The sequence below is a fragment of the Colias eurytheme genome, chromosome 11, assembly GCF_061535395.1.
Source record: "Colias eurytheme isolate Ceu_HAF_F1 chromosome 11, ilColEury1 Martin Lab GWU primary, whole genome shotgun sequence".
Classification (NCBI taxonomy): domain Eukaryota; kingdom Metazoa; phylum Arthropoda; class Insecta; order Lepidoptera; family Pieridae; genus Colias; species Colias eurytheme.
In genome coordinates, this window is record NC_142990.1 from 229684 (window position 1) to 250506 (window position 20823).

The 20823-nt window shown below is 30.7% G+C and overlaps 1 protein-coding gene across 1 annotated transcript; it reads left to right on the forward strand.

Moving 5' to 3' along the window:
* The first annotated feature begins 7309 nt into the window (after window positions 1-7309).
* On the forward strand, window positions 7310-20009 carry LOC149904303 (uncharacterized). The gene is made up of 8 exons (XM_090107023.1): window positions 7310-7351; window positions 8240-8343; window positions 8881-9034; window positions 11261-11374; window positions 13164-13294; window positions 14143-14263; window positions 18971-19132; window positions 19899-20009. Exons 1-8 carry the CDS (start codon window positions 7310-7312, stop codon window positions 20007-20009), a joined length of 939 nt encoding a protein of 312 aa, XP_089963149.1.
* The last annotated feature ends 814 nt before the right edge of the window (window positions 20010-20823 follow it).

Genomic DNA, 20823 nt, shown 5'->3' on the forward strand with positions numbered 1-20823 from the left:
CGTTCAAAGCTGCATAGTTGAAAGCACAGCAATGTCCCTCGTAAGTTTTGATCAGTCTGAACAGCTCGCTGCAATCCTTAGCCTTTCTGTTGAAGGAACAGTGTAGGAGCAAATCTTCACACGTTTGATGTACCTATTTTATAATGGAATTAGCAGAATTAGGAGACCTCTGCAGTTAAATTCTAAACATACCTTATTATTTCATACTAATCATAATTTATTTATAATATGGGTTTATTTTCATTTGATAGCTTAAGAAAACGACAATTTTAATAACGTTTGTACTATGTTGATTGATAGTTAGTGTTTATAAATAAAAATTAAGTCCACAATTCATTTTGCAATGAGTTCTCTCAACTGTAATAATATTAGCTGCCTCTATAAGTTAGCTAGCATTCAAACTGATATTTATTAAGTTCATTATCGCTTTGTCTTTATTTGCACTTTCTAGATTAGAGCTTCTTCAAACAAACTAATTTAATTGACATTAAATTTATTTTGTTTGATCATTTTGAAAATTGATTTCTGCGACTTGTTTTTTTATTTGTTTGAGTTGTTTTTGGTTTTAAAAGTTTGTTGACAATATAAAATATACTTTAAACAAATATTGAAAGTATCTGTATAAATATTAACTGTAACATTTATTTATTCAATTAGACTTCTTCTAGAAGCACTTTAATACATCTCGGTTTAGTTGTTATGGTAACTCGTCAAAACATTTTTATAACTTTTAAATTGGTTTGAATGATATTTGTTATATTTTCCCATAATAAATACCGAAATTTCTGGAAATTTCTAGACATTTATATTAGCTCTAAACATATCTATCTAAAAAGAAAATAAGTCCCACCACGTTTTTTGGAATTTCGACTACTCATGTGTATACGAGTGTATTACGCTTGTTTAAAATTAGTCATTCAATAATTGAAAATTTTAATAATTATTTAATTCAATTCAGAAAAGTTGTCGAAGCAAAAAATAAATAAAACGAACGTATTTGCCGTCGTCCACAAATATAGGATATCTGACTTGACATCAATTTGGTTCAACTCAAATAATTGTTTTATCGTTTCCAGTTTATGTTTATTAATATTGATTTAGGAGATGGAATATTGTGTATTGTATTTGCGATTCTGAGCAATCTAATAAAATTTCCTTTAATATCTGCCCCGGCTTCACCCGGGAAAAGAATAGCCTACGTCAGTACTGCATCTTGTATTCACAACTTTCCGTCAGTAGATTTTGTTCAATTTTACCACTACATTATAACTATAATGGCGGCTAATCTAAATATAATATTTTTTTAAGATATTACCTCTTCCATAATGCTCTCCACAGTAAAGTAATGTCGCTTTAAAATAGCCAATTCTTTGGAGAAATCCCTTTGGTTATCTCGTAGTTTGCGATATTCTTTGAGATCTGGTAGATTTTGTAAAAAAAGTTCCACCTGTGATTGCGTAACGTTGTTTGACTTTCTGGAAATTTCCATAACATATTTACAAAAGTTATTTATTCGTAAAAACTGATAATATTTCGCGATGTTATAAAAATTGCTTTTTGTACTCCTAGTGATTTATATTGCTATAATTTTTATAATTTAAAAAGTTCACGTATTCAGTTTTATCTAAGCAAAATAATGTTATTCGAAGTAAGTAAAAATTTGCATAAGTTTGTTTCATAACGGGAAAATTGTTTATTTGTTAAAGCGGTTTTTCTATGTAAACATTTACCACAAGCTAGGAATTTGAAATTAAAATGTACCGAAATTACCCCTTTAATATACATTTTATGTATCATTTAACATAAACAGAAACACATTTATTCTGAGTTCATTCCTGTTGCGTTTGTTACAATAGCAAAGACTAATAAAACATGGTTTTTACTGCAATTTAGAATTTTGAAAGAATATGAAATTCGATCACGAGACTGGATAAGCTTCGTCTTTGTGAATCTTTAGAATGCACTTACGAATCCATCTCAATGATCAAATTTATGTTACTCTATCCATTTAAGTGTCTAAAAGGACACTCCACTGATGTAATATCTTCTGACTGTACACAATTTTGTGGGGAAACGTCACTTTAATACGATACTTTAACTTTTTAGAATTTAGTACACACTTCAAACATTGACAATTTTTAGAATTTAGTACACACTTCAAACAAATTGCAAGTGACCTACTTGCAACAGTACCAGTAAATTCCAAAAATCATTGAATAAATATTTAAGTCACAGCAACTCTACTTCTTTTAATATACAATAGAAATAACTACATCGCAATTTAAAACAAAACGTATAAATACAGATAGAGACACATAGAAAGCTATGTAGCTACAAGTCCATTGAACTCTATCTATTTGCACTCTATCAACAAAAGACAATTTACAAGGGTCACAATTATCGAAATTTTGTCTTCTAATTTTAACGGCTTTCATCTTTTACCGTTCCGTTGCACATTGTACGAAGAAAATTTATATTTTATATGAAAACAACGACACAATATGTTTCATAGAACGTGAAATACTTTTAAATAAAACAGGCGAAAACGACTGCAATGGTAGTTTTCCTCTCTTATATGAAATAAATACGATGAACAATGAATCTCATGACTTTTAAAGCAAAATACAGAGACTGCTGGGAATCGGAATTTAAAAATTTCAGAAAGAACAACAAAAGGAAGTAAAATCAATCTAAAATATATTAAAGATGGAATTTTAAATTGAATTTGTAAAATAAACAGTGTAATAATAAACAACACAAGGAAATTCGCGGTTTTTCTTTGAACACGCTACCTTCTAACAACAACCAATTTAACCTTGACTCGATACCCAATTTATATTTTTAATTATGCATAGATTATATAATGTTTGCAATATTATTGAGGTGGACATTAACCTTTATACTATGTTCTTAAAAAAGTGAAAATAAGTATTCTTGATCGAAACATTAGAAAACATTTAAATGTAGATTTATTGTATTTACATTTAGTCATATTTTAGTCAAACTAGTGTGTTTGAAACTATTTCTCTAATACTGAAAAATTAATATAAATAACATTAAATAAATACTTACAATATATCAGCAATCGTTTTGGATCGTTTGTTTGAAACCAAATTAATATTGCAAATTGTTACTGACGGGAATGGCACTTGATTAATTTTGCAATTAGCGTTTATCTGTGAACAATTATATTCGTATTAATCATTAATTTATTTGTTACTTATTGCCTTCAATAAATAACAAATTTAAATGAGTTATTTGTACTTTATTTTAGAGGAATGCAAACATTCGATTTCAATTGCCATATAGAGATTATAATACACTATTGTTTTCAATTTTAAAGATACGAGTACGACTCGTAAAACTAAATTTTTCAATACAAATAATGTTTTGACATCTGTAAAATGCAGTATCGGATTATTTCCAGTTGTCCAGTGTTGAACACATCAAGCGAATTTCAAACCGTTGAACAATATCCCCAATATGAAATTAAAAAAAAAAAAAAAATTGAAAGAATGATTATGAATAGTTTCTTATACGGTCTATGAGTCGAACATTTTAATAATAATAAGTACTTACCCTAGTTACAATGTGATCGTTATTATATTTGTTTTTAATAATAATCAGGTAAGCGACAGTTATTAAAATATTGGCTAACATTAAAATATACCATATTATGTTGCGATTCCTTTGTTTTTTGAGATTGCTAACACCATGAATAGTTGTTATATTGTTGTGTAGCTCTATCGTGTTTTTGTTTGATTTATTTTTACTTTCCATTTCACAAATTGAATCTTTTTATCCACTAGATATTCTAGCTAAGTTCCTTTGTATATTCAATATGAAAAATAACTGATTCTATAAAAGTTAAATAGAATATATTTAGAAAAACCACCAAATGTTGAATCATGGCTTTTAAAAGATTCTTTGTGAAATTCGAGACTGAGGGAGTTAACGGTGGGAATTATTGATGAAAAAAAAACTTTTAAAGAAACCTCGGGAGAGGTTTTATGGATTTTATGAGGCGGAAAGCGGTTAATGTATATCGCAGTATATTGAGCATGAATATCCGATATTGGCTCGTATAGATAGAATTAGCCTTTTAGACGGCTATTTATTAAAGAAAACACTTTCAGAGAACAATCACAATTTTAATATTAAAATAAGATTAAAATATTAACAACTAGCGGTCCGCCCCGGCTTCGCCCGTGGTACATGTTTACGTTTTCTCTACATAAGAACCATCCTTGTACTTCAAGGAATATAATAAAAAAAGAATTATCGAAATCGGTTCAGCCGTTCTCGAGTTATGCGCTTACCAACACATTTTGCGATTCATTTTTATATATAAAGATTACAATAAGCGAAAAATGGTGACGTCTATCCGATCCGTGTGTCGAAAAACAAGAGAGCGCAATCGAACGCGGTGCCTGACATTTATATACACCGTCCTCGCTAACTGGCCAGCAATCCCTTTTCCATCTTTCACCTCCATGAAGGCCCTATTGCCTATTCCGCTAACTATAGATATTAAATACTACATCTTTGTGGCTTTCATTATATAGTTTACAAAATGATTTCTTCAAGGTAGGATTTACATCATAAGATGTAGGATTGTTTTAATTTTCCTTGAATATAAGGTAACAATGTTAAAAATGTCACATAAAACAAATGGCAAACATATTCTGAAAATAAACTTTAAACATTGTTAAATTACTGTAATTAAAAAAAAACAGCCTACATATACATAACCTTATTTTTGAAAGTAGAAAGTTACTCCCGTCTAACACGGGTCAAAACTTTGATCCTACATTTAGGTCATAAATCTATACATATAATAAATCTGTAGAAGCGTCAATTCTGTACATTGAAAATATTGTAAAAATAAATAGCAGGGGGTGTTACTGGATCGATACCAAACCCAAATATGTGATTTAAAAAATTTTTGTCTGTCTGTCTGTATGTGAAGACATCACGTGAAAACTAACGGTTCGATTTCGATGAAACTTGGTATAATTATACCTTATTATCCTGGGCGTAAAATACGCTACTTTTTATCCTGGAAAAATACGTAGAAAAAAAATAATCTTAATTTTTCAGTTTTATCCATAGACGTTGTTCTGTAGAACCGCGAACACACGTTGGGTATTATTATAGGCCTAGCCGTATTTGGGTCCAATAGATATTTATAAGATGTTATTGTCAGAGTTACTCAAAATAGAGAAATAAACCATCCACGCGAAGACCGACATCCGCGCGGACGGAGTCGCGGGCGGAAGCTAGTCGTCACTAAAACAGTTTCAGTGCTCACTCACGCCAATTTAGATTTACGTAATTTATCATCTTCTTAAAAAGCCATCCAGTGTAAAATAATTTAAATAAATATTTAAGGATTTGGGCGTTCATTTTCCGCTTTGCTTGTTTATGTAACCGCCTTTCAGTGAAAATGTAATTTTAATGTTAAAACTTTTTTCAATTTCAGTTGACGAAAGTTAGTGGCAATATTCATTAATTTTTCATTAAGGTTGGGTTCTAATGAATTTAATGGCTTTAATGTATTTAAAAAATAAATGAAAAGGAGCTTGATATTATAATAAAGACTAGCTTAGCGTTTGACTTTGCCTTTTGCTGAAACTCCTGTCTTGATTTTCAAAGCGAAGGTGTCGAATAGTTGAATGGAAAACAATGTAAACCAAGAACACTTTTAATTTTTTTGGATATGCAATCTTAAAATTATTATTATAAGAATTATTTGCTAAACGCTATTAAATTATTGTATAATAACATTACGATATGTCCCGTAAATATAGACAAAGTGAACGTGCAATATGCTCACAATCTCATATCACGTATAATGTGGTGAACTTTTATGTAATGGAGCGAGAGATATTCCAAATGAAATGGCATAATAAAACATACAAAATCCCAAGATCCAAAGGCGTATTACGATGCAATCTTTTTAAAGGCTAACCTAAAAAATTAAACGAATTTTCACAAATAACTTCTCAAATATACTAATACTATTACGGTTAAAGTATCTAATTAATGTTTTCAATGTTGAAAAATATGCTAATAGCTCGTCCGAAATATTCCCAAAGTTTGTTCAACAAAGCGATTTTGCTGAAAGAGTCGTAAAGTAATAATTTATGAGAGGGTTGGCGAATTAACTACACTGGGATGTAATTACATATTTAACGGGCAAAATGTATTTCGTAACTCATTTATGGAGGGAAAAAGAGAGAACCTGTGTATTTAATATCAAGATTTTTTTAATGGAACGCTAAGTAATTTATATAAGTTACAGGCTATTACGTGCTATTTCGTTCGTGTTCTGAGGATCATAAATAGCAGCTGTTAATAAGAATAATGTTTAACGTTAAAAAAAGAACTTTCGCACACATAAAATAAATACAAAGCATAATATCTATAAAGTCATTTGCTGTTTTTTGTTTGTTTGTATTTAAAGGGGGAACACTCAAGAAAACTGTGTTTTTATTAGCTATAGCAAAGTTTTTCAGTGTCAGAAATCCTTGTTAATATCAAATTTACTAATTATTTCGCCTTTTATTAATAACTTCATAAAATAAACATAATATTGTATGTAGTAAAATGAATAGTAAAAACAAAGAAGCTAACTTTTTTCTATTAACTTTATTTTATTAATTATCATTAACACCAATATTGTCATTAAAGATGAATTAACTTTAAGTAAGTTTATAAAGCTTTCTTTTAATTATAGTTCTGACTTGATGTAGAAATGTGGCCAAGTGTTAAATTCAATACATAAAAATTATACCTCGTTGAGATTCAGTTTAAATTCATTAACATTAACAACAACAGAATTTATAATAATTACATCGGGTACGTTACGCTCCGATAATGTTTATAAATATTATTTAGAAATGATCTCTACAATATTTGTTTATTTAACATCAGCATTTACATAAAATGTATTAAATAAAGCTTTATTTAATTTTTAGGTCGTGTATAATTTCGCAATTTACCTAATCTATTACTGTCTTTGTGTAAACTTTTATGAAAATTGCAAAAAAAAGGCAATTTTTATCGTTATTTTTTGTTTCCGTGTATCAGTATCTACTATACTATTATAGTAGGTAATTAAAGGAAAATGAAGCAAGCAATGAAGAATCTGATTTATAAAATCGTGTTAGACAAATTTGTACAATTTAGCCAGCATTGTACTCTCCACGGTTTTTACTATTTCTCCATACGAGGGAATAGATTTTCGTATTTTATATGGACTCTAGTTATAATAGGCAGCGTGGTTTTGTGTGGTTTTCTGAGTCACATGATTTGGGGAAGGTTTGTTGAAGATCCAACATTTACAGTGGTAAGTTTTTTTTTATAATTTTCGTTTTGGCTTCACTCACTATTGGCTCAAATATGGGTCAATTTTCTCAATATCGTGTCATTTAATGTTTTAAACTTGTTAGTACTTTAGAGTATTTTACAATAACTCTGTCTAATTGTAAAATATTTTTCACTTAAAAATATGTTCAGGAAAAAAAAATAGTATCATTAGTGTAAAACGAACTTACGCGTTTATTTTGCTTCTACTTTCTTTCCACCTATTTTCCGATTGACATGTACAATCCTAGACACACTGTTGAATCTATACTAATATTATAAAGCTGAAGAGTTTGTTTCTTTGTTTGAACGCGCTAATCTCGGGAACTACTGGTCCGATTTGAAAAATTCTTTCGGTGTTAGATAGCCCATTTATGGAGGAAGGTTATATTATATCATCTATATATCTATATATCATCACGTTAAGACTAACAGGAGTTGAGCCACGGGGGTGAAACCGCGCGGAGCAGCTAGTTATTAATAATTATCAACCATTTTATCATCGGTTCAAAATGGAAAGATGTTTGAGGATCAGAATTTCACGAAATGCTTACAACTAATAGGATTATTATCGTTTCAAGGCAAAAGATTTCTATACGACTATATTGTACATAATATTTCCTTTAATAACTGATTTAGTGGAAAATCAATTGAAATACGAGTTTAATTGGAATAAATAATGATTAAAAATAATAATAGTCGTTCGATATAGAATTTAAACAATAAAATAGCTAGTAAAATGTAATTTATTTTTATCTGTTCAATTTATAGCAATGCACCAGATTTCACACTCTACAATCGAATCTATAGTTTTTATTGTATATGTTATTAGGTAAAATACTGATAAGTAATATAATATAGTACATTTCAGGTAGAATCACTTCACTATGCTACAGAGAACATACCATTCTCTGCTGTGGCTCTATGTGATCCTGAGGTCTATGGTCCCAGTACTGTCAATATCACCAATATTCTGTAAGTTGTAATAATAATTGTATTTCATATTATGTTGTATACTAGCTTTTCGCCCCAGCTCCACCCGAGTAAAAGTTTTTGTGAAGTTTAGGAGACAAAACGTTCAGCCGTTCGAGTTATAATCGCGTAACTGACATGAGTTTCTTATAAAATATATTAATCACACACTTTTTAATAAATTTTAACACGCTGTATTTGCGTGTATTTTTTACATTTCCCTACTATGTATTTTTATGGTACGATTAGTTTTGAAAGTGTCAACAAGCGTTGGTAAATCTTTATATATAAAAATGAATCGCAAAATGTGTTGGTAAGCGCATAACTCGAGAACGACTGAACCAATTTCGATAATTCTTTTTTTATTATATTCCTTGAAGTACGAGGATGGTTTTTATGTAGAGAAAACGTAAATATGTACCACGGGCGAAGCCGGGGCGGACCGCTAGTTATATATAAAAATATTGAGAAAATATTTGCAATATTCTATGGGCTACTTACTACTTATAACTTTAATACTTTACATGAATATTTTAACAGGTCTCTCCGGGGCTTTAAGGCAAAGGAAATAGCAGATTTCTACAGAAGCTTTACTGATGTTGTGGACAAGAACTATACTCCGGAGTTGCATGTCATTAAGATGCACAATGTTTTAGAAGATTTAGGTCTCGCTTACGATGATCTATCATATCAGGTTAGTTGATTTTTTTTCTTTATATGCTTAGGTCATAATATCTATATCTATCTATATGAAACTATATAATGTCTCTTATTTTTTATATCGAAGTTTGAAATAAGATTTAAGTATTGAATCGTAACAAATAGACTTGAATTGATCTACGATCTCCTTGGAGTGGTAAATGGTAATATCAATCTTAGCATGCATATTTTCAAAGGACTATACGAAAATCGCTCCAATTGAATTTATCTATTTTCTAGTTTCTGAACGAATTTCTATATTACACCTTAAAATTATATAAGAAATAAGGTTTCTAACACAGTTTACTGTACCTGTAACTTAATAAAAAGTCAAGGATTTGAGTCTAGACGAGCGTGCAAATCGAGCGAGCAAATCTTCGCGATTGCAATCGGTGAAGGAAATACGCGATGAAACAGGCATTTACAACAAAAAGGTGTACAGGTAAATTAGCTTGGAGAAATTTTTGCATATGTAGTGGTGTGTATATTACTCAGATCTTAGAGCGCGTTTCCACTATATCGTTCTGGCCTATACAAAAATGTTTCGATATCCTAACATTACTATTTAATTTTATACTTATTCCTAGCAACACTTTTGTTTTCAATAAAAACAAGTTTTTATTTGAAAGAAAATGGTTTTGACTTTATAAAAAAAAATATATCATTCAATTTTACGTCCTTGAGCAAACGACAAGGCGACTACCGTGAAACAATAAAATATCGTGTCCATAATAATTTGTTTCATAATTAATATTTGACCATAATAATTACGAAACAAAACAAATAAATAAATCGTCACTTGATAGTGGAAAGTGGAAACACGCACAAAACCAGAATAAACCAGTTTACGCTGTCCGCAGGTGCCACGTGCAGTCGTTTGGTACCGTTAGAACATAAAGCACATTTCATTCAAAAATTATAATTATTATGTACGTAGTTTAATTGATAAATTTTGTATTTGTTGATTGTTGTTATTATTTGTTATTATTGTTATAATATTTGTTGAAGTGAATTACATGTCCCGCAGCCGGAGGCCCCAAATGAAAACTCAGATGTACTTAAAAACTACATTTAATAGCTAAAATGAGACTTTTACACCCATGTCTGCACGATGCAGACCGGAGTTAAAGAATGAATTTATACAGTTTAATAATTATAAAGACGTAAGCTTGGATGCTAACTAAGGGAAATCGCATCCACATTCTATTCCCGTGCGAACGGCGTATTCAGCAGTTTTGTATGAAGGCAGGGCCATAACTAGTGTTTAATTTGTGTGTAAGTGTTGTAACTTTATATTGTTAATTCAATATGGCTCCAGTGTTAAAACATGGTCGAGGCAAGCCTTTGACTTCTCAAACTAAAGAATTAAACTTTAAATGTCGTTTCTTTTTCAGGTTAGTAAATTTTTCATTTTAGTAACATTGTTAATGTAAAAGTTATATGTATGTTAAATGTGCAAATATTAAAATAAAGTCTCATCTTTTTCAGAGGAGAAACACATATAGTTTAATTTAAAATCCCTTATATATACAGGGTTACTTGTAAAACACCGGCAACCTCGCAGGACAAGATAGCTAACATCATAAGTAACAACATTTGTTCTACGACTTTTGCTAATTTGTTAGATTTTATTTTCATACAAAAATAAATATTCATTTAATTTTCCGTCTGAATATTATAAACTCTACGCCTCCCAAAAATTACGTAAACAAAAAGCGAACGAGAGGGGGAAGGGGGCGTCGCGTCGTCCATCCGATAATTAATAGAACATAGACTTACAAATGTAAGGAGAGTACAATAAAAGTTTAAAAAATCATTTAAAAATAATTTATTGCGTTATGCCAAAAGTCGTAGAACAATTAATGTTGTTACTTATGATGTTAGCTTTCTTGTCCTGCGAGGTTGCTGGTGTTTTACAAGTAACCCTGTATAAAATAAAAACTAAAAATAAAATGTTGTTTTATTTTATTTGCTGACCATACACTACTACAAACGCAAAAATTTCTCCAAGCTAATTTACCTGTATATAATATTTGACATAATATGCTAACTAACGTTCGACAAACGTGTTTTATTATAATCTAAACTTTATTATAATTTTTAGGTTGTTCAATTTAAAAATTTATTATAATAGGCTTGTATGATTACATTTCCAGATAAAAAATAACCTTTGTCCAAAAATACACAAGAAATTATTTTAAAAATTATAACCATATTTTAGCAAAAATGTGCTCTGCGTGTAGCTGCTGCTGCTGAGCTAAGCCATTTTTTTGGCAAAGCAAGCAAAGAAAAAGTTGGCCACCTGGTGTTGATGACATGTTATATACCATTCTCTGTAATTCAGCAAGCAGCATGTGACGTTGCGACAAAATTTCACCTGTAACCCTATATATAGCTAGCAAAAATTATTATTTTACGACGCGGTTGGTGCAGTGGTAAAGTAACTGCCTACTGAGCCGACGGTCCCGGGTTCGATCCCCGGTCAGGGCAAATATTTGTGTGATGAACTCAATTATTTGTTCTTGGGTCTGGGTGTTATTATCTATATATTATGTATTTATTAAATATTATATTTATCGTCGCCTAGTACCCACAACACAAGCCTTAATTGAGCTTACTGCGGGACTAGGTCGATTTGTGTAATAATGTCCTATAATATTTATTTATAAAAAAAAAAAAAAAATATATAAGTGACACGCATCTCCAACTTGTATTAAACCAATGGTAACTTTACAAGCATTTCCTTAACCTTACCTTTCGTTAAAGTCAGTTAAACAAGCATGTTATGAATTCGTGAACATTTAGATTGTGTTTTGTTTATGTTTATTTCACTGGATGAGTTTACCCCTGAGTCTCTTGGATGCTGTATTCGGTTTACGACAGTTCAACGGTACTAACAATTTATTGTAGGATGTCAAGTGTATTGTTTGGTTTGAATTAAAATCTACAATTTTTTATTGTTGAATTTCAGTATTACTAGTATACAAGAACAAAAACGACACATAATCTTTATGATATTTGCTAATAAGTAAATATCACAAAGATGACGAAAATGTTATCTTATATGATGTTATTTAATTAGGAAGATTGCTTTATTAATGAGAAATCAAAGAAGATAGAAGAAACATACAATGTACATACTTACTTAATATGTTTTTATCACATTATAATGTGTATTTATTTCATTGTTGCATTGATACTAAATTTTCATGCCAACCTACTGAAATGAGTAGGTATGAATGGATTTTCATGTTATTTATTGAATAATTGATAGGTAGAGCCACAGGCTAGAGCTAATCTAAAAAGCGTAAAATGAGGACACAAATTTCTAAGCAAAACCGACTCTTACGTCTACTACTTTAAAAACATTATGACGACGTGTAAAAATTTATGCTTAAAATAATAACGGTAGAATATGAAAAGGTTTTATATTCTACCGTGTATATATTATTTTTAATTTATATTGGTTCGTGTTTTATAAAGACTCTTTCTTTTTTCTTTCTAAAAATATAACACAAAGTGGTTAAAGGACTACAATCTAATTATATCCTTGTTTAACAAAGTTTTCCTTGAATAACGTTTTTATAATTTATTCAGTTCCGTGAATATAAATTAACTTGAAACTGAAGATTAAAGTGTAATGAGATTGAGTATAATTAAAAAAAAAACTAATTAATTTCTTTCATGAGACTGGCTTCTGAACATCAAGGATATTTTTAAGCTATTGCATAGCTTCTATCGCGGGCCTTGAGCGCGGGGACCGAATCCAGAAATTTAGTAACGAAAAACCTCACGCTCCCCACTCCGACGGGCACAGAGGTGTGGCTTGAAGGCATAGCATGCAATAGCTTTACCGCGGCAGTCCCCGAGTGCCACACGTCTTTTTTTTCATTCACTAGCTCTCGAAATCTTATAATGTAGGATTTACTTTAAAGTTGTAAAATATGAAAATATAATCCCTTAATACTATTAATACAGTAACTAGATTACAGAATACATAGGTACTTCATAATTTATTATCTTAATCTTGCGCGAAAAGCAATTGACAAAACCTCTCTACACATTATACTTATAATATCATTGCCCTAAGATTTTTATTTATACAGATATTATGATTATTTTAGCTGAAGAAGCCATGTGACGTAATGCTGCGGGAATGTTTATGGCGATCCAAACCAGTTAACTGCAGCATGATGTTCAGGGAGGTGTTTACCATCAACGGACACTGCTGTCAGTTCGATATCAATTACTTTAAGTAAGTATATACGATTGGATTAATAATTATTATCATGCTTGTAATAATTCATGACTCTTTCTGTCTAAAGGCAAACAGTCACTAAAAGATGTATGCGTGTCAAGATTTCAATGATAATAAAATATAGTCTAAGTACTTCTATAACTTTAGATACGATTGAAGCTTGTTCTCAATTAAGGGTTATGTAATTAATTGTCTTATCGTAACCTACTGAGTCGAATTTGACACTTAAACCTTTCTTTAATGGACAAGTAAAACAATAAATTTACTTACTGACAATGTTTATTTTCAGTCGATAGTAAAGGTATAATCACGATTGTATGGAAATCAAATAAAAAGATTATGAAAATCTGGCAATAGTTTATCTGTTATACGATTATATGGGAACCAAATAAAAAGATTATGAAAATTTGGCAATAGTTTATTTGGAAAATGGTACGATGGGAAACAAAAAAAAGTATTCTGAGAATCTGGTATAATGAGATCTGTATTATGAGAATACGGGAAACAAAAAAATACTTTTTAAAAATCTGGTTTTGGTGCATCTGGAAATTGATTCATCTGGTAAATTAAAAAAGGAATTTTAAAAATTTGTCATTCATTACATCTGTCTTTTAAAAGTTCTAACAACCGTTTTCGGGGTATTAATATTCGGGTAATAGAAATTCGAGTTCTTAATAGGTTACCTTATAATATTAGTAGGATATTGGTGTACTGTTAAAATTGTACAATTGAGAAAAAAACAATAAACGATAATGAAGTTTTAACCCTGAAACCCAACTACCTACTAGACACGTATTTGCTTATCTATAACTATTATTTTAACGATACAATAACGTAAATTTTAGACAATTCGCCGAAAACGGCACTAATTTCAACGCAGGGGTCGAGATAACAGAGGCCATTGATATCTCAGTGGATACTCGGAAAGTTTTCCCGAATGGTACCTTTGGTGATGGCTTTGTGATGGTGAGTTTTACGTATTATCTTTATATTAAATTAGTTCAAATTTAAATATATTTGATATAATATAATATATTTTTTGGTTATCAGTTATACCACAAATGAATGTTCTCCAATGTTATCTCGATTGTCTTAAGTTAAATTGAAGTCAATTTTCATATCCTTCTAACGTAGCTTGGAGGCGTGTTGCTCGTATTAAAATTCAAATATGTCATGCACGTAATAATTTATTCCGCGTAATCATCGCAGAATATTTATGAAGGGAATAGACAAACATAACACGCTTTAATAAGCACACAGTCACGTATCTGTCTTATTTATTTTGTCACGTCGTGTCATATTTCATATAATATTATAATCCGTTGTAATTAATTTTACGCGTCTTAAAGGAAATGTCTTTTCTGTACACAAGGAAATTGAATTTTCCTTTGCTTTTAACGTTTTTGTATTAATTATACCTAGATGTGTAGAGCACTTTGGAAAAATGTTCAGTAAATTTTTGGACTTGAAAATATTTACTCGAAAAGTTAATCATAGAATTAAGTGACTAAAATTTTTACAATATGTTAATTGTTAATTCATAAGAAATTCACAAGCGAGGATTTATTTATTAAAATATAAAGCTGAAGAGTTTGTTTTTTTTGAACGCGCTAATCTCAAAACTACTGGTCCGATTTGAAAAATTATTTCGGTGTTAGATAGCCCATTTATTGAGGAAAGCTAAAGGCTTTATGTATGATCATACTAAGACCAACAGGAGCGGAGCAATGCGGGTAAAATTGCGGGGCACAGCTAGTGAGTAGATATACACGTGGAATCCTCCTACGAATTCACTGAAAAGATACTCTCAAAATATATTAGGCATTAGTTCCATTATATTTATAGCATGTGGGTTTTTCGTTTTGTCATTGATGGCTATAGATCAGTATCCTTTAACGGATTTTCCTATAATCCCGTTCTATTTCGCAGTATTCGATCCCATTTGATAGATAGGTATACCAAAAACGACCATTCATTCCTACTTATTGGTAGTTATGTGCAGTAAACGTTAATGTAAAATTTTGTGAACCTACTTCAAAAAAGGAGGTTCTGAATTTGACTGTATTTTTTTTGGGTTTGTTACTTTAGAAGTTTGGACTGGGAGAACGGTTTTTGATAATTCTTTTTTGTTTCAAAGCTAGTGCCTCGTATAATATGGTCCATTTTAACTCCCATTTAAATTGTGGTGTCAACAGTTCTGACAATTTCAAGGCGGTTAGTTTTTGTTAAAAATAAATATTAGGAATAATACGTTTATACTTTATTGTATATACCTATGTGTTGGTAGTATGCTTATATGCATAATAATTGTCGAATACAAGTTAGGGAACTGTTTACAATATTATGTTAATTTAAACAAACTAGCTAATGTTTTGCAAACATTTTGTTCACAAAGAAAATTTGCAAACACTAGACAATTCACATGAAATACTAAATTAATGCAGACTGGAGACCGGTTTTGTTAGCTTAGACTGACACTAAAATTTGCTGCTTTTCAACAATAGTACGAGGTAAAACTATGAAAATTATTCTAATCGTCTTATTCTATACAAATAAATATATTTTTTTAACAGTGTTTGTCACTTTATTCCTCCGAATGGTTTGTTCGATTTTGATGAAAATTTTGAATATATATCTGTGGTATTTGGTACGTACCACTTAAGTGCAAAATGGTGATTTTTGGGTATGAGCGTTTGAAAGTTTTCACGGTTGCTACCCTGTTGCTACAGATCGGAATAAACACTTGAGTAAAACAAATTTATGATATTTAAATGTCTATTATGTTCAAGTTTTGAACACTTACAAAAAAAATAAAAAAAATGTTCTAGTTCAAGAGTAATTGTTACTTAACATGTTTGTACCAAAAGAAAAAATGTGAAAATGATGTGAAAATGTCTAAAACGTGTGTACTTAAGTGGATTGGAGCATATTTATTTGTACTCTTAATTAGTATTTATTCCTATTTTTACATTAATGGAAAGGATTTTTCTTTTTTTTTTCGACGGAGACATATTATACAGACATTAAAAAACAAATATTATGGGGAAACGTCTTCCATACAAATAGATTTAACCATATATAAAAACAAAAACGAATAGGAGTGTGATTTGCCACAAATAAGTACTCATAAAAAAGCCAGGAAATATTGTGATTTTCGTGCAATATGCAATTCTCTGATACTCTCTCTACAAAGTAAAATCCTAAAAGTAGTGTGTGTGTGTGTGTGTGGTTCAGAAGTCACGGTAGTTCGATTGCCTGCCGTGCTAGATGCTGCGGGATCGATCCCATCAACCGACATGTAGGTACCAATGTGTCTTTTTCGGATGCATAAGTAGATTCTCTAATAACCAGAGATACATCTTCTATAACAAGAAAACATCATCATTTCTAATAACAGGAAAATATCGTGATGGCAACCGGGATTTTGGTCTGAAATCACCAACCAGCAGTGAGCAAGCGTGGTGATTACTGCTCATGTCTTCTCCTTGTGAGAAGATGTCTTTACCCTGCAAATAGTTACGAGCTGGATCCAGTCAAATAAAATTTGTTTGTAAAACGTACCACTACAACATTCATTCATAGTCGTCATCACTGTCACTGAAAGTCATAAGATTGTTTCTAGTCGGACCATGAGACAATGATTTGAAATAACCATCATAAATTGGATCACTTATTGGCAGGAGATCTAAGATATCTTTGAATTTCAGAGCATCGATATTGATAGGCTCATTAGAAGCCAATGGCAAAGCCACTTCGGAGAATTCTATCTTTTCTCAGTTCTCTTAAACCAGAAATACAGAAACTCTTCATTTTCAATCAAAGAGTATTTAAAATCTACGTCATTAGACTTTTCATACATCAACCAGAAAATACAGTTCTAACCAAATGTAGTTTTGTCTGTTGCAGTATTTCTTTTGATAAAATGAGTAGGTAGTCAATAGTTTCGAAAATGGAAAGAAGTCAGATTCATTAATTAATTTTACATCATGGCGATTGCTGGTCATTTTCATTTATCTCGGGGAACGGAGATGGTGCTGTTTCTTTTTTGAATGAATCTTTCAATATCTGCTTAACAGGCAAGATATTATACCGTTTTTGACATGGAAAACACTGAATATAAAATAAGCTACTCTAGGTACTTCTTCTGCCAAACGGTTAATAAAATGCCATAAGCATGATGCGATTTCATCCGCACCTCTTTGAGCTATTCCTTCATACATAACATAATGGAATGTTCGTTTAGTAGTAACTTTGCGGATTTTTAAATTAAAAGTCCAAAGTTTCTTTTATAAAAGGCTACAGATGCAGTTAAATTTGGAATCTGTAAACAAACAGCTTTTATCTTTTAGTTTCATAGTGAAATGTTGCCTTATGCTCCGATTTTTCTAAATCTATTCTAATCTGACATGAAAGAATGAATTTGAAGAGACAAAGAATCAAACCTTGTGCATGTAGGTATCGTTATTTGGCTTTTTAAACGTTTACCAATCTTTAAATCGATTTAAAGATTGGTAAACTAGTCTAAGAGATCTTGCATCACATGCATGTTTCTTTATAGATAATAAATAGGCTTGAGACCTAATGTCTGAAGATTTAAATTATGTGCCAAATAACGTTATATTTAAGTAAGGGAGAACTCAGAGAAGACCTGTTAAGTTCACAAATAATTTTATTTGATTTGGTACAAATAAGTTAAGTGATGATAATAATTATTCAAGTTTGGTCTAATTATGTTAAGTGCTCTTACGTTGTCAATGGCCGTTCGTTGATTGAGTATTCGTTTTACAAGTCTATGTTAAGTTATATTAATATATTTGTATCAAATAAAAATATTTTTTTTTGTACTTAAGTGGTTTTGATACAACCTATTTAAGGTATTTCTACTATCAATAGGCTTATGTGACATAGACCAAACGAAAGAGGACGTTTTTATCAGTATAGATTGCCAAAAAACAAATAAAACCGGCCAAGTGCGAGTCGGGCTCGCGCACAAAGGGTTCCGTAGCAGCAAATATAATAAATTACAGTTAAATCAACCTATCTCAAAAACTATAAGAGATACTTTGATCAAACCAAAAATCGTTGAAAGAGTTAATTAGCATGCATCACCTCTATTTTTTTTAGAATTTTATACCCCGTAGTTATAAAAATAGAGGGGGGGGGACATACTTTTTACGACTTTGAGAGCTGATATCTCAAAAACCGTTCACTTTAAGAAAAATGTTTTTTAGAAAACTTTATATCATTTTAAAAGACCTTTCCATTGATACCCCACACGGGTATGTACATCGAAAAAAAAAATTTCATCCCTCAGTTACATGTATGGGGGGCCCCACCCCCAATTCTTTTTTTTACTATTTAGTGTCATATTTTTGTAGCGGTTCATACAACACATATTCCCATCAAATTTCATCACTGTAGTACTTATAGTTTCCGAGTAAATCGGCTGTGACAGACGGACAGACGGACAGACGGACAGACGGACATGACGAAACTATAAGGGTTCCGTTTTTGCCATTTTGGCTACGGAACCCTAAAAATGGCCATTTTTGCACTTACGAGGTATATACCAAACACCACAGATATAGTTGTATGTGACTTCTGGTAAACCCCTAGTCACCATTAAGGCGTAGTATTGATGATATTAATGGTAAATGTATACTTTGATTCTAGCTATACATATTTGACGAAATGAACACACTATCGCTTCTAGATAGTTCTATAATTCTGACGCCATCGACGTATTTCGACGTCACAGTCGATGTTTGGATCATTGACTCGTCTTCTGATGTGAAAGCCTTAACATTGAATAGTAGGAAGTGTTTCTTAGAGGCGGTAAGCATTGTTTTATTATTTTTTTATTAAATTTATTTTGCTATTGATTTCTATCATGAGGGTAAGCATTTAATCGAAACAAAAATACTTGAAAAGAAAGGTCCATTGTTTTTGTATTCGTAGATACTTATAAAAAGGATAGTGTTTTAAAGTATAGGTACAATATATTTTTGTTCTCTATTTAACGTATATGAGTACAATGAAGCAAATAATAATAAACACTTATCAAATTCAACGTAACAATAAAATGTGTTTAGAAATACTGGTGTTGTAATGTGTCAAGAGGAATATTAATTTACGCTCGTAACAAATTTTATGATAAGGATAAGGATTTTTCGCTCAAGCCATTCTTGATCCAGTTATTACTTACTGTAACAGGATAACATTAAAGCCGAGGATTGTAAGTCTGATGGAAACGAATAAAATAAATTATACCCAAGGCGTTTTTATTATCTACTCGGCTGTGAAAATACATAGAACTAGCATACGACGCGAATTTCATTTGGTCGTTTCACAATTTTTCAAACGTTTCGACTCTTACCTTGATATTTCAGACGACGAAAAGCAAAAAAAGTAATAACGAAATCGTGGAAAACGTAAATTACAGTTTTCAATTTCTTGAATTATAAATGTGAATTTTACAACAACGTGATTTTTCGATTTCGTTTTGTATATTTCGCTTATCAAGTTTTCACTAGAAGTGTGCTAGAAAAATTTTTTTGCTTAGTTCTATTACCTATTACTTTTAATCACTTTTACATTGTAGGATGGTATGCATTCTTCTTCCTACCAACACTGCGTCACGTCGTTCATTTTGAAGAAAGTCGTCGATTACTGTCGCTGTCTACCTTTCGACCTATCACGTGAGAAAAGATGATTACGCACTTCCCCTTGCAATTCACAATATTCGGTTGTTCTTTACAATGATACGTATAATATTATATGGTGTAGATATTATGGTTTATATAATTAATACCACAATAGAAACTGTATCTCTATTGTTCTTGAAGTAATTAAAAGGTAAGGCAATAATTTTAAAAATATAAGTAAAGTTAAGTGCGGCATAAAAGGCTGATCTCCTGCTCGGTTTTAACCGTAGCTTACCTCAAAATCTGGATATACTTCTCAATTATAGAACCTTAATGTGACCTAAAAGAAACGTTATGCTATACTTAGTTGGTTTTTATTTTACTTTTATTGATATTAAAGGCACGTTTAAATCCACATTTAATTGGTTCTTACGCTTCCTAAGCGATCGGGCCTATACATATAGCTGATATTGAATGTTCAAGTTAATTAACGCAGGATTTCGTTCGTTACAGAAAAATCTTAATAAATGTTTCGAAGAGAAAAGAAGTTATTAAGATATTTAGTTTTCTGTGATTACACAGGCCGTACTAATCTGTTTGTTTATCTTGCGAGTAGTTGATAGAAATAAGTATAAGCAGTACCAATTTGTAAACATTTATTGACTTTTTATTAATTTTAATTATTTTGTTCTGATATTGTGAATAAATCAAAATTATTTTTATGTAACTACATAATATTACATGTCACTACATACTATTATGTTAGTACAGAGGATGAAAAAAATCATAAAAACACTATTTGAAGCTTGCCTGTTGTGTTGTTGCTTTGAACACAATCAATGCACTATTGTCTGTATTTTAAAACCATTCACAAACCAACCG

What these genes read in the sequence shown, in the direction of transcription:
- LOC149904303 (XM_090107023.1), top strand. Translation starts at nt 7,310, where the DNA reads ATGATTTGGGGAAGGTTTGTTGAAGATCCAACATTTACAGTG. An exon ending in AAGATCCAACATTTACAGTG is followed by an intron (nt 7,352 to 8,239) that starts GTAAGTTTTTTT and finishes AGTACATTTCAG; the next exon opens with GTAGAATCACTTCACTATGC. An exon ending in TTGGTGATGGCTTTGTGATG is followed by an intron (nt 14,264 to 18,970) that starts GTGAGTTTTACG and finishes CTTTGATTCTAG; the next exon opens with CTATACATATTTGACGAAAT.